This window comes from Melanaphis sacchari, unplaced genomic scaffold (genome assembly GCF_002803265.2).
Source record: "Melanaphis sacchari strain LSU unplaced genomic scaffold, SCAv2.0 Contig0_pilon_pilon, whole genome shotgun sequence".
Classification (NCBI taxonomy): domain Eukaryota; kingdom Metazoa; phylum Arthropoda; class Insecta; order Hemiptera; family Aphididae; genus Melanaphis; species Melanaphis sacchari.
In genome coordinates this window covers 20,724,754-20,738,900 of record NW_020270366.1, presented here as the reverse complement: position 1 = coordinate 20,738,900, position 14,147 = coordinate 20,724,754, and the positions used below count along the sequence as shown (strand labels likewise).

Genomic DNA, 14,147 nt, shown 5'->3' with positions numbered 1-14,147 from the left:
AGTACGATTAAGCTGATATACGACGATAAAAATTATCCTAATATGATAAACGCTATCATGTGAGTATGTACAAAAAAAAAAAAAATATATAATTCATAAAATCTACCTCTTTAAACCAGTCAGAGTTCAGAATTATTCGATCACATTATTGAATAAATAAGTATAACAAATAACATGTTTGTCTTCTATTATAGCAGTACAATAATAATTTTTGTTAATAAAATAACAATAATAATGAATAGTATGTATAAAACAACATATCTCAAATTTAAAGCTCGATAATATACTTTAAAATTAAAATATACAATTAGACAATTACTTATCAACTATTATTACAAATAAAAATAAAATATGATTAACAGTAGAAATCATAAAATTATTGATTATTATAAAAATTGAAATTGCTCAATACACAATAACATAAAATAAAAACAGGAAGTGAAGTCGAACCCAACACCAAAATGCAATTTTAGTCCCAATAACAATTTATAAAAGAAGTAATACATCATCAATGTTAAGATTAAATATCTGATTAACAAATTAATAAAATTATGGAATTCATTTAAAAATATTATTGTTTTTATACCCAAAAACAATTGTATTTTATAAAAGACAAAAAAATAACAAATACTCATCACAATGGCCAAAACTTGTCAAACTAATAAAAAACACCATACTGTCACCTGTGCACATTTGACAAATTATACCAGGATGTTGTTTCCGAGTTCAGATCAATGTCATGGAGTTCTATAATAATGCCACCCAAAAATTCATTTTCTTGTAATGAGTCGTGACTCCATACAGTGGCTTGCAAAATTTTGTACTTAACCACATCTAATGGCATTCTGTATTCCAACTGGAAAAAATACAAAACTTACTTTTTAGTTTTAAATAATTAATAAAATAAAAAAAAAAATAATATTTATAAAAAATTTAGTAGACTACATTTAGCCTCCAATGTGAGATCTAGAAAAACATACTCCATAATATATAATCATTAAATAATATGAGAATTTACTTATAATTGTAAACCAATTTTTGTTAAGAGGATGCTATACCCACAAATTCACATTCAATAAAACCTATTTTGTAAATTAATATTACAGTAAGTTGTGTTATTATCAAAGTTGCATTTGATTAAATGTTAGATTTTTTGGCATTTTAATTTTTACGCTAGATATGAGAATTTTCAAATTATAATATTTACAATACTTATACAGTTATACCTTATTTAAGAATGAAAACATCAAAAAAAGCCAATGTCTAAGCACAAATAATATTCTTAAATTTAACTTTGATAATAAGACAATTCACTATAAAATTAAAATTAAGTTCAAAAATTAATTCTGCTGAATGCAAATTTGCAATTTTGTATATTTATTAAACAGAGACAACACATGTGATAATATAGGTTTAACGTCCTCTTAATTAATTTTTCTAATTATCTAATTTTGAAAAAGATTAAAATAATGTTATAATGCATAATGTTATTAAAGAAAAGACTACATTTCAACTTAATGATAACTGAATTTACTTTAATTTTTGTCTAAATCCAAATTTAAAGAATATACAGTGATTATTGTTCTATATTACCCTTTGGAGACTGTGAACACTAAAAAATCTTACCATTTCCATAAACGATGGATAACAATTTTTTTTAACAACTTTAGTTTTGCGTTTAGTAGCTTTGTTATGATCAGGTAACAAATAAACTTTTACATATGTCGATGGTTCCTGATTTCCCGCAATGCGCGGCAAGTCTTTGGCATGATGGACCATGATCTAAAGTAAAAACAATTCATTATTTTTTGGTTAAATATGGATATAAAGATTATTGTCCTAATATAAAAGTCAATAAACTTTAAGAACATAAATTTAAATTAAAAAACTTTGATAAAAATTATCAAATTTACAAAATAATAATTTATTCTTAATTAATGTGGAATTTCTAATACATGTAAAATTGTAGTTTTTTTAAAGGAAACAATTTACTGTTTTGAAAAGTCTGTTTACATAATAAGACTATTATAAAAAAGAACTTTCATCTTTAAGATATTAGTCCCTGATAGAAAATTAGACTTTGCTGGTCTTTAAGGTGGTAAAAGTAAAAATGTGTAGTGCTTTTCAAAATAATCAGTAAAAACAAAATTAAGATTAAATAAAACTGGGAATTTTTATGCAAAACAAATTTTTGACTAAACTGATTTTATTTTTTTATTTTAACTTAAAATGAAAAACTGTAGAAATTTAAATTTTTCACAGATTACTCATAAAATCAATTACTAGACACAAAATATTTTTGAGCAAATTGTTCAAAATAATTTATAAATAATTAAAATACATAGGCATTATTTTTTTATAAGCAATTGAAACTTGAATTCTTTAAAATGTTTTTCAAAAAAATAAAGTAAGAAAAAAATAGATAGTATTTAACTGCATGTCTAACCTAATCTGACCTAGAAATTAAGATCTAAATTGTTTTTCTTAAGCTATGCTTTTAATTTAAGTGTAAGATTAACAAAATATTAGTTCCGACATTGACAACATTTATATATTATAATATATTACTTACCATAAATGCACCACGCTGATAATGTAACGTCAATTTTAATTGACCTAATATACGATTTTCTCTGGCATAACCTTGTTTTTTTGGTTCTATAAATAAAATTTAAATTATAGTCATATAACTTACTGCCAACAATCCAATTCAATAAAACAAATTTTATTTAAAACTTTAATTTCTAACATTTTATAAGATTATAAGAAAATCAGGAAAATTTAAGTATTTACCCTTTAGTTTAGTATCTTCAATACTGGCCTCTTGCTGGTCTCTTAAGAGTGGATGGAAAAAAGTATATACCAAATCTGAATGGCTTACTTCAGGAGCCATTTGAAATAATGTGTTCAAAAAATTTTGTATTTCCACACGTCTTTTCTCTGCTACTTGCTTAATATGTGATCGTCCCATATGAATACTAGTATTCAATAAACTGTAAAAGATTATTAATTTACCAAATGTTGCATTGAACATTTTATATTAAATTTTATAATGAATAAATTCACCTTAAGAATTTTGCTAATGGAAATAATAGTAACAGTTTTTGTTGGAATTCTGATAATTCTTTGTAGGACCTAAACAGATATGAAGGATCCCTTTGATTTTCTCGAAAAACTTTTAAAATGTACACATAATATTTTTCTGGATCATATCGCTTTTGACATCCATACACTTCAACACAAACAATCTTTCCTTCTTGTGCCATCCTGTGACAAATAATCATACCATAATATAAATAATCATAAAAGTTAATAAAATAAACTTGATATTTTAAATACTAACTAATAAGATAACTTACGTGTATACTTTTGGAACAAAACTTAGAAGTTCAGTACCATTTTGCTCATTATTGAATCGCATTTGTGCCAAGTTATGTAAAAAAAAATTAAATTGGGTAAAACGAGATTTTATTGAATTTTCAATCATGCGAGCAAAAGAAGCAGCTGCCTCTGGATTGGACAATTCTGGTAGAAGAGCTTTTTGTACATAATTTACAGCATCCATTGTTACACCAGGTATTCCAGATGATGCCATCTATAAAATATATAACATTTTTTTATTACTTTACTTTATATTAATAAGTTATTGTTAAAACTCAATAGAATATTAAAATATATATTACCAGTCCAAATAGATTCAATAACAAATTTCCATGTTTGCGAACAATATTAAATGCCTGAACACAAGTATCAACAAAATGCTGAAATTTTGTAGATGGTTTATCACCACCATTTATCACATATACCATGTCAGAAGTCAAAACAAATGGAGTACGATCTCTGTGAAAAATACAATTTAGAAAAAAAATACAAATATATATATATAAATACCTTTTAAAGTTTCCAAATGTTTGTGCATCTCCTAAAAATTTTCCAAAATCAATGTGAAACAGATGTCCAGTAGTCTTCATCATTATGTTATCATTGTGACGATCACATATTCCAAGAATATATGTAGCAACACTGTATCCAGCACATGACGCTAAGATATATTATGATATTAATACATTTCAAATAATAACCCAACAATGTGATGATTTTTACCAGTAAAATTTGCAACTGCTCTTTCATATTCCAAAGCAGACGGATTATGTTTTGCTAGCCATTCGGCTATAGGCCTATCTTTAAATGAACCAGTTAATCCTAATTCAATTTGAATTTTTCTTAAAGTTTCTGCATTTGTAACCATTTCAATTATACCTTTAATTATAAAAGGATTTTTATAATAATAAGACAATACAAAAATTATTTTTTCAATATGATAAGCATTATGATTGTAATACCTCTTTTTTCACCGGTCGGAACACAAGCAAATGTTACCATTTTTAGGTCTAGTCCTTCTTTTAACCATAGTTTATCCATTAATCTTATGATCTGAATAGTTAACATATCTTGCTGTAGATCATCACCTACCTGTAAAAAGAAAAAAAACATTAGTAATTAATATTAAGTAACACAATTTATCAGATAAAATAATAACTCTATTGCAATGATATAATTAAATATAATAGAGTGAGAAGATAAATAAGAAAAAAAGAATTGATAAATAGTAAATGGAGTTAAGTGAAAAAAAAATGTGATTTAAATTTAATTATACATTAAATGTTATTAAATTATTTTTATTTTTATTTATTAATAAAATAATATTAAACTGGTAATCTGCAAAAATCTTATCAAAAAAAGGTATTAAAAACAAATAATTCAATTCACAAAATAAAAATTTTAAAAAATTGATAACTATTTTATATATCAATCATATTAAAGCATTAATTTTCATACTTAAAATAAAAATATATTTTAATTATTTCTTTTTTTAATTTAAAAGTTTTGAATTGAATAATTTATATTTTTGAACTTATTGTCAGACTTAATAATTGTACTTTTTAGACACTTTAATACTTTATACTCATACTTTTTACAAATTAGAATTTTATTTTGGAATTCTATTGAGCCTTATAATATAAATACTATCATTTGATAATTTACAAAATATTTAAAATTGCTATATTATAATCTTAATTATATTCTATATCTGTATTAAATACAGTCTATATAAGATATTGGTACATTATTTGATTACAATTTAAATAATATTACCTTAAAAATAGCCGGAATTGAGACATTTGGTTCCAAGCACTTAAAATTGATTTTCAATGGTAAAGTATTGGAAGGGAAATAATAACATGATTTAATTTGTATACCACAAATTTGCATACTTGGACTAAGTGGTAGACAAGTAGGAATATCTTTTAAACTCTGATCAATATTGGTTAAATCTTGGATCAGCACTTTAAGTCTGTGAGATTCTTTGCTGACTTTAACATTTTCCGCAGTATCATATAATTCCTACAAATAAAAAATATATTTAAAATATTTATATTACAAATTACTTTTTATTTCCTTTATAAGTACCTTCATTAAAAGCTGTTGAGACAAAAAACACTTTCTAAGTGCTTCACCACAAGTTGCAATCAATGCCCTCAACAATAACTGCAATCTTCTATAATACCGAGATTCACTTACTGTCTTATCATCAGGACTATGAATGTCGTAAGAATTCTAAGTTATCAAAATAATAATATATATTATTTTTATTTCCAAATACATTTTAATTAAAACTTAAATTAGTCACACACTTTAAAATAATTTTATGTAAGATTTACATAAAACAAAAATAAAATTTTCATTTCAAACATACCTGAGGCGATTGACCAGGAAGTGGCTGAATAAGAAACCAATAAAGATTGTGAGCAATAGTAGGTGATGACAGAGCTTTCTCTAATAAAAACTCAGCCAAAGGAGAATTATCATAGGTTTCATGTTTTATAGCCTGTACCAATTCCGGAAGAAAGTCAATCAGCTGATCATTACTAAGTAATCTTATTCGCTTGACAGCCAAACGACGTACTTCATTATCAGGGAAGCTGAACAAAATAATAGTAAAAAAAAAAATGATTAATAAGTAATATCTTGTTTTTATTCTTTGTTAATACTAACCATGGTAAGAATAACTGTAATGCATCTAAAGGTTCAATGGGTGACCAAGAGTTGAGCATTGAATGCAGATCAGCCAAACATGCATAGTCCCAACTATGAGCAGCCAATAATACTTTAGGTAAAGCAATAGGCTTTGATAAAAGATAGTATCTCTTTTCCCACAAAACTTCCCTATCCTCTGACAATGGTCTGTATATAATCATATTACATAAATTATTATCTTTTAAACCATATCAATCTTAAAAAATTACCTAGTAAAAGTATCTTGATAAATAATATTTAATAACTGTTCTTGAGTATTTAAGTCTAAACTTGTAAAATCAAAACTTTCACTTTTAATTATATGATTATCTTGAAACTCAGGAGGAAAAAATATTTTAAAGTCAAACTCTTGGATTTCAATACCTAAAATAAACACTCAAGTCATTGAAATCTAATAGGTAATAATATAGTTTTAGAAAATTGGTATACATACTAAGAACAGGATGTGAATGACTATACGGGTGCGTACCAGGTGCTGGTGCTGGACCAAGGCGTTTATCAGCACATGGTGGCCAAAGTGACAATAAATGTTTGCCTTGAGAAAATTCTCTAAAATATATTGATAAATTATATATTTGATTACTTTTTAAATAATTAAATAACAAACCCTTCAACATTGAAAAATTGTATAGCACCCCATCCAAGTTCTGTTTGAGAAACAGTGGCTGATGTATCTTGGCCTTCTGTGTTAAATGTTCTACCATACACAACTAAAACTAATCGGCTCTCTCTTGGTAGCAAACATAAACTCATATTTTCGAATTCCAACCTAAAACATGATTATACTAACAATTTCTAAAAACAAAACAGCTTTTGTCATTTACTAGTAAAATTTACCAAGACTCAAAAACAACACGCTTGTAAATTGAATATTCAGCTATAACAGCTTTAGAAAGAACTGTATTACCAATTGGTCTTGTACCATGGTAAATTTGAGCAGCGATTAAATATTCATCATGACTCCATGAAGAAAATAACCGATGCAAACAACTTACATATATCACAATATTATCTGGTATTTTTGAAGACAATTTAGTCCCTATAAGATAAAAATTTAATAAGTAATAGTTATTATCTCAGAATGACTTTCAAACTATCAAGTTAAATTTATTTTATACCTGTTAATTGTGAAGAATTAAAATTTAATTGGAAATCAACTTTGAAAGCTTTACAATAATTTTCAATTAATGTTTGTACATTTTCTTTTATTTTTAAACACACATCAGTAATATGATCTACTTTTTCAGTCTCATTAAATTTCAATCTAACAACAGAATAATCTGAACCATCGTCAGAAATCACTTCAGTTCGTGAACCGTACACATCCTATAAAAAAATAAAAAGGACATAATGTAAAAAAAAAAAACCAATCATGGATTTTTATTTGATATCAAATACCTGTATGACATTTGAAATTTCATTACACGACAAAACAAAATTATTTAATGTCAAAGTAATGTCCAATGGTTCAATATTGCCTAAGAAAGCAATTAATGCTTTCACTGCTTGTTGAACACCAGTAGGTTGTAATGGTGTTTTAGTTCGCTTTTTAAAAAGAGATACAGCATGATCTTGGATTTTAAGGATTTCACCATCAAGTGTATCTAAAATTGAATGTATAATTAAATTGAATGTAAATTCAAAGTATTTTATTTCAGTTTAAAAGTAATTACCAAGAAGTATTTTCAAAGTATCATGTGTGATAGGTTGAGATGGTTCATTAGGACACAAATCACTCAACTCCAATTCATTATCATGAACATCATCTTGAGCCTAAACGTAATGAAATATGATATAATTTATAGAATGTACTTAATATAAACAATCTTGACAGTTTTACCTTTCTAGCATAAATATGAACAACATCGTTCTTATGAAAAAGTGCGAGTTCAACATCTTTATCAAGTTTAATACATTCATGAACACATTCAAAATTAATGACTGGAGTATTCATCGGCAGCATATACTCCGAAAATTGTTTTACTTTAAGAAAATAATCACTAGGATGTGCATCTTCCAAATCTAATTCACAAATTACATGTGATATGACGTGTTCAACACTACTTCCGACTAATTAAAAACAAATAAAAAGTTATCCATAGCATAGGTAAAATACGCATTTATAAAAACTAAAATCATAAGCAGCATACCATCACAAGTAAATATAATTGGTGTTTTCCTAATTGGTTCACAGTGAACTATAAATTTAGTACTGGTATTCTGATGCAGATTATTTTCAAACTTTGAGCACACTACTATACCTTCATTAGTGCTTGAATCAGTATAAACAAATTTTCCTTAAATTGAAAATTTTAAATTATTAACAAATTATACTTAATCAAAAATAAGTGGTAAAAACTAAAAAGTACATACTTCTAACTTCCTTGACCATTTTATAAAATGCTTCCATGTCAGGATCATAAAATACTGAAGGTCGTTTTACTAGACCAACATTTTCATATGTTAAACTTTTACATGCCTGAAATATATTTTAGGTAAATAAAATTATTTTAATAAAATTAATATTAATAATTATTTACTTTTGATTCTTTTGGAGTCAAAGAGCTTCTAGGCGGTAACGGTGGAGGTGAATTGATAGGTGTTTTTATAACAGCAGCATAAATTGGATCTGATGATTGAGAAGAGACTGATGGAGAATACATATAATCAAACGGGTCATATGTAGCATATAAAGACTCATTTTTATCTACTATAAAATATAAATATAAACATAAATAATGATATCACATGTTTGAAATATTTAGATAAATATACCTTGGTCTTCTTCAGTAAAACTGATGTGTGATTTTCCATGGAGAAGTGGATCAAAATCTTCAAGAACACTAGTTCTAACATTTGAACATTTTTCCTTAGGATTTTCTATACTATCAAAAAAGTTTAAATCAATGAGATTATTGTTGTTTTGTTTTTTTATGAGATTTGGAGCAAAAATTTCTTGTTTCATCCCAACTAGTGAAGTCTGTGTTTGTGTAAGTGTATTTGAACTGCTTGTTAATTGTTGAGTATGAGCGACATTATTTGCAGACCAGCTACTGATGGTTTGCCCTTGCCAGAAGGTTTGAGGAGGAACTGTCATTTGGTAACCAGTAGGATATCCAGTAAAATTGTTTGGAGAGAAATAACCTTGATACAATACATCTAAGTTTTGTTTAAGATCATGTGACCCACTAAATTGATTTTGGTTTGAATTAACATTTGACGTGTTTGTACCAACACTTAAGTTCTGGAATGTTGAATTACTATTACTGGTATGAGGCTTTTTATTCCTATAACACAAAAGAGTTAGTTGTCAATAAACAGATTTCTTTTATACATACTATAATTTATAATTACATTATTATATACTAAATCAGAACGTATTTATTGCATAGTAGTGGTGAGATTCATACCACTTTATCACACCTCAAGCTATTCTCAAATATCTGTCCAGTAATTCATCATTTTTTTGTATTGTTTGAACACAAAGGATTAAATAGAAAAGAAAAAATGAAAAATCAATTAACATTAGGATATACAAAAAAGTATTTTGTCTAGAAAGATTACTTGGAAAAATTAAAATCATAACAGGATGTTTTATGATGTTCAAAACCAAACATAAGTAATCAGAAATTAATTAATTTTATTAGCATAGAATAACGAGGTGTAGATAATTTGTGATTTCTCAAACCAAACTAAAATATTTTTAATATTATACTCATCATATTCAGATTAAAATATGTACATATACAGCTATAAAAAATATTTAGTAACTTTTTACCCATCTAAAAAATTAAATGGTTCCAAATTGTTCATGAGATCATTGATTGGTGGTGAGTCAAGGCTAAATAAATCTTTGATTGAATCATCAGTACCACTTTTTGGAATGACTGTAGTATTACGGCGCGGTGGTGGTTTTATACGTGGTAATAATGGTTCACCTAGAAAATTAAAAATTAAAAATTAATTATACTTAAATAACTTGCAAAAATATAAAATCATTAGACTAAAACAAATTATAGTACCTGTGTTAAATGATCCTGGTCTAGGACGTGATCTAGATAAGTCATTACAGTTAACTGTTTTTTCTAAAAAAAAATTAATTAAAACACAAAATTAAATTTCTAAGCAACTTTAAAATAAGTATGTATTACTTAAACAATAAATTAATGAGAACAGTGTCATATAATATTGTAATTATTTCTTTTCTAAACTCATAATTATTTTTAACTGTTAAAATGTTTTAACAGTTAACATTATAAAATTAATAGCTTATTAAAAAAAATAATAACTCTAATCTGTGTAAAAATAACAAATAGAATGTCATTATCAAAAGTAATAATAATTACTCTGATAACTCGATACTTATCAAATTAGAATGGATTTATTTCATAATAACTGGTAGTTATTTTTTTACTTAAATTTTTTAACATCTACAATAAAAAATTATGTTTAAATATTTTTTAATAAATATATGAAATATAATTTAACAAATTTTTAAAAAAAAACCTAAAAATACAATCATTAATATTGATATAGATATAGATTTGTTCGTAATAATTTGATTGTAAATTCTACATCAAACTATAAGAAAAACTTTTTTTTTTCAAATATTTATACATTTATTGCCTGAGTATTACTAATTGATATATGATCAACAAATTCATGCTGTCTAATGTATTAAATTTTAATAGAAATTTAATAGGAATGGCGCTTATAATTATATAGAAACTATTTAACTAATATTTTCTGTTTTGAATATTTATTATTTATATACAAACCTGTAATAGACATTGAACGTGTCTGAAAAGTAGATGTAGATACTACAGTTTTTTCACAACATGTTGAAGATGCAGATTTCAACTTTTGATTTCGAAACTCTTCAAGAGCTAAGGTTTCCAAACTTAAAGCTTGGGCTTTTTCAAGATCTTCTTGGAATCTTCTATCATAATCTGGTTTAGCTGTAGACTTCATGTTGAGGAGTTTAAAACACTAAAATACATAATATAAAATTAACAAAATAACAATTAATAACTTATTTAATAAAATACTATATAGAATTAACATTTAAATTGCAATTATAGAGTACTAATCATACACAAATGATTTAAACAGACTATTTTCTTAAAATACTTAACAGTAATGATAAATACTAACTGAAACAGATTGGATAATAATTTTAATCCCAACTTTATGAATGAATGAATTTCAAAACAAAATATACAAAATTAAGTAACATAAAGTTATTAACACAAGTAATACAGACAAATAAAATTTTTTTTATATTTGTCAGTATACAACATAGAATTTTTTTAATACATATAAAATATGTTATTAAAAATTAGGTCCCAGTGGAAAAATGTATAGTATTTATTATCACAGCTGTGAATACAGACATCTTGTATGTAATTTATGAAATATGGTACAAATAACTTTAAGGAATAACTTTAACATATTTAAATAGATAATGGAAAAATTATATAAATTATGCACTAAGAAAATTTTTTTTTAATTCATAACTTTTACTTATATAATTTTTAAGTCATATTTTAAAATTATGAAAAATTATCTTATTAGACAGTGAAATACAATTTTACTAAAATCTATCAAACCTAAAATATACAGATAATTCAATGTATATTTAGTTATTCAAATAGTTTCTCCCTAATAATTTATAATCACCATACTCATAAAAGTATGATAGAAGGGTACTCTGTTATTTAAAGCAAAATTTAAATTATTGAATGTATAAATTGAGTGTGCACTTTTTATCATGTAAATTTTATGCCAATGCCAAAATAATTAACTGCATCCTACTAAAGCACCAAATATGAATAAGTAAATAACTAAATTATAAACAAATAATTAAATACATACAGAATAATAGTTTAATTATCAACCCAAAAATAAATTTATAAGTTTTAAATTAAATTTTAATATTTTAAACTTTGAAACATTTTCTTTGACTTAAAATTATTTTAAATTACTTTTATAAGGTATTGTGAGTTTTAAGAATCAACATAATAAAAATGACAACTTATCGTATATTTTAAAATTACAAAACGGAATATATTTTTGAAAATATTTATAAATATTTATATAATGTGTAAAATGCAAACATACAATATTGAATTAATAGTTATTTTTTAAAGTTATTCATATACAATTTAAGTTCAGATAAATTAAGTAGTATACAAAATTAATTTATAATTTCAATAGGAAAAAATATTAAGAAAAATAACAATATTACAACATGCAATTCTTTCAAAAGTATTACAAATTCTTAGAATTTCTAATTAATAACAACTACCTATCTCAGTTAAATGAAATATTCTTCTAGAGACTTTAATATAAGAATATTTATCATTAACTTCTTGTAATAATGTAGTTCCAAACACTTTATCAGATTACGATGTTCAGCTGATTAACATAGTTATTTTTATTAATTTATCTCTAAAGTAAACCAATAAATTAAGTGCCTTACAAAATTACAAAATAAATATTAAATTCAATACTTGGCAACATATTATGTCAGAGTTATTCAAAATTGAAATTGACAAAATATTCTAATTATACGTCTAATACACATGATAAAATTCAAAATAAAATAATGATTTATTTTTTAATTACCTAATTACTATAATTTAACTACATAATAACAAAGTTAATATTAGTAGAGACAAAAAAGATAGCATATAGGTACCTAACCATTAAAATTGTTAGTTAAATATTTGAACAATTTAAAACATTGATAATTATTTAATAATTAATTGGATAAATGTAATATGTATAGTTAATATAAAATAAAGCAACACTTATAAAATACTAATCATTAATAGTAAAAAGTTTGAAAAATAATTAAATAATGTTTAGGTATCTATATATCTGTAAATTTAAAATTCAGTTTTGTTAAATTAACAATATTACAAAAGAAAATTTTGATAAAAAAAAACCAACATTTTTACACTTCTAAGATTTTTATTAGTTCTTATCAAATAAAATGCATGTAAAAAAAAGTACAAATATAAATATATGCAATAACATTTAGGTATATCATTTTTAATTTACAATGGCTACAAATGAATAGTATCAACTCAAAGACTTTAAATTACAATATAAATAAATTAAATAAAAAATATAAAAGCAATTAAATTAAATAACATACCATAGTATAATTGAATACACTATTCTAAATAGTGTTTAAAATATAATATACATAAATGTGCACAAAAAAATATATAAGTACGTCAATAACAACGATTTTGTAATGTATGATATTAATGATGGGCATTAAAAAAAGTCGTTAGCACATTAAGATCTTTACTTACTTTTTCTGTACACAAAATATGCGTTAACAGTGAATGAATGTATATGTTTGGTCAACTGACCAATAAGACAATGAAAATCATCATTACTCGACGTTCAATAAGCAATTCGATGCAAATTAATTATAAGCGTTTCGAAGCAAATTTTGTAATAACTAATGACAGTAATAACAATAAAAAAAAAAAAGGGAAAAAATATCACAACATTAAAAATATTAAACACAAAAATACCTACACTATCAATTTTATTAAATTTATTATTGTGTTCTTGAATAATTGTTATCATTGTAACAAGTATGAAGTAAGTAACGGTTGTCAATGTTGTTACTGGTTAGTGGTTAAGATTTAAGAACCTTGATACCGTATTCCATTATATTAACATTGATTCTTAATAGGTACTTTAATAATAATTAGTATTTAGTATTTAAAATCATTGATACTTAGATCGTTAAACTCAAAAGAGATTAAATAAATAAAATAGATCACTTAAAATGTATTCTATCATTATATTATAATATTATAAAACGTTTGTGTACTGTGAGGGGAGCAAATATATATATATATATATATATTTAAAAAACATAGAAGTAAATTCATGAATTTGAGAAATAAATATATTTTTGTCTTGGGTGGGGACGGCATATTTTAAAGGGCCTAGGGCGGCATCTGTTCTAAATCTGACACTGGTTTTGATAAAAAATTTCGGGGACTTAAAACATCCTTGTT

At 24.4% G+C, this 14,147-nt stretch overlaps 1 protein-coding gene across 2 annotated transcripts; it reads right to left on the bottom strand.

Moving 5' to 3' along the window:
* Nucleotides 1-421: 421 nt before the first annotated feature.
* Nucleotides 422-13,606, bottom strand: LOC112591453 (phosphatidylinositol 4-phosphate 3-kinase C2 domain-containing subunit alpha). 2 transcript variants are annotated; one of them, XM_025335281.1, is made up of 30 exons: nucleotides 13,425-13,606; nucleotides 10,878-11,088; nucleotides 10,122-10,184; nucleotides 9,878-10,037; nucleotides 8,875-9,386; nucleotides 8,640-8,809; nucleotides 8,473-8,578; nucleotides 8,250-8,396; nucleotides 7,940-8,169; nucleotides 7,773-7,872; nucleotides 7,498-7,703; nucleotides 7,218-7,425; nucleotides 6,937-7,138; nucleotides 6,707-6,868; nucleotides 6,533-6,648; nucleotides 6,309-6,462; nucleotides 6,058-6,246; nucleotides 5,759-5,984; nucleotides 5,473-5,619; nucleotides 5,158-5,406; nucleotides 4,344-4,473; nucleotides 4,105-4,260; nucleotides 3,892-4,042; nucleotides 3,684-3,840; nucleotides 3,360-3,595; nucleotides 3,067-3,267; nucleotides 2,794-2,993; nucleotides 2,573-2,658; nucleotides 1,627-1,782; nucleotides 422-856 (listed from the first exon to the last, which is right to left on the bottom strand). In XM_025335281.1, the coding sequence occupies exons 2-30, from the start codon at nucleotides 11,068-11,070 to the stop codon at nucleotides 680-682; spliced, it is 5,190 nt and encodes a 1,729-aa protein (XP_025191066.1). In that variant the 5' UTR covers nucleotides 11,071-11,088; nucleotides 13,425-13,606; the 3' UTR covers nucleotides 422-679. The 2 variants fall into 2 exon arrangements, with proteins under 2 accessions (XP_025191066.1, XP_025191076.1); XM_025335291.1 differs by having other exon boundaries at nucleotides 8,640-8,806.
* Between the last annotated feature and the right edge of the window lie 541 nt (nucleotides 13,607-14,147).

What these genes read in the sequence shown, in the direction of transcription:
- LOC112591453 (XM_025335281.1), bottom strand. Translation starts at nt 11,070, where the DNA reads ATGAAGTCTACAGCTAAACCAGATTATGATAGAAGATTCCAAGAAGAT. An exon ending in TTACAGTTATTCTTACCATG is followed by an intron (nt 5,985 to 6,057) that starts GTTAGTATTAAC and finishes TATTTTGTTCAG; the next exon opens with CTTCCCTGATAATGAAGTAC. An exon ending in AGCAGTTGCAAATTTTACTG is followed by an intron (nt 4,043 to 4,104) that starts GTAAAAATCATC and finishes AATATATCTTAG; the next exon opens with CGTCATGTGCTGGATACAGT.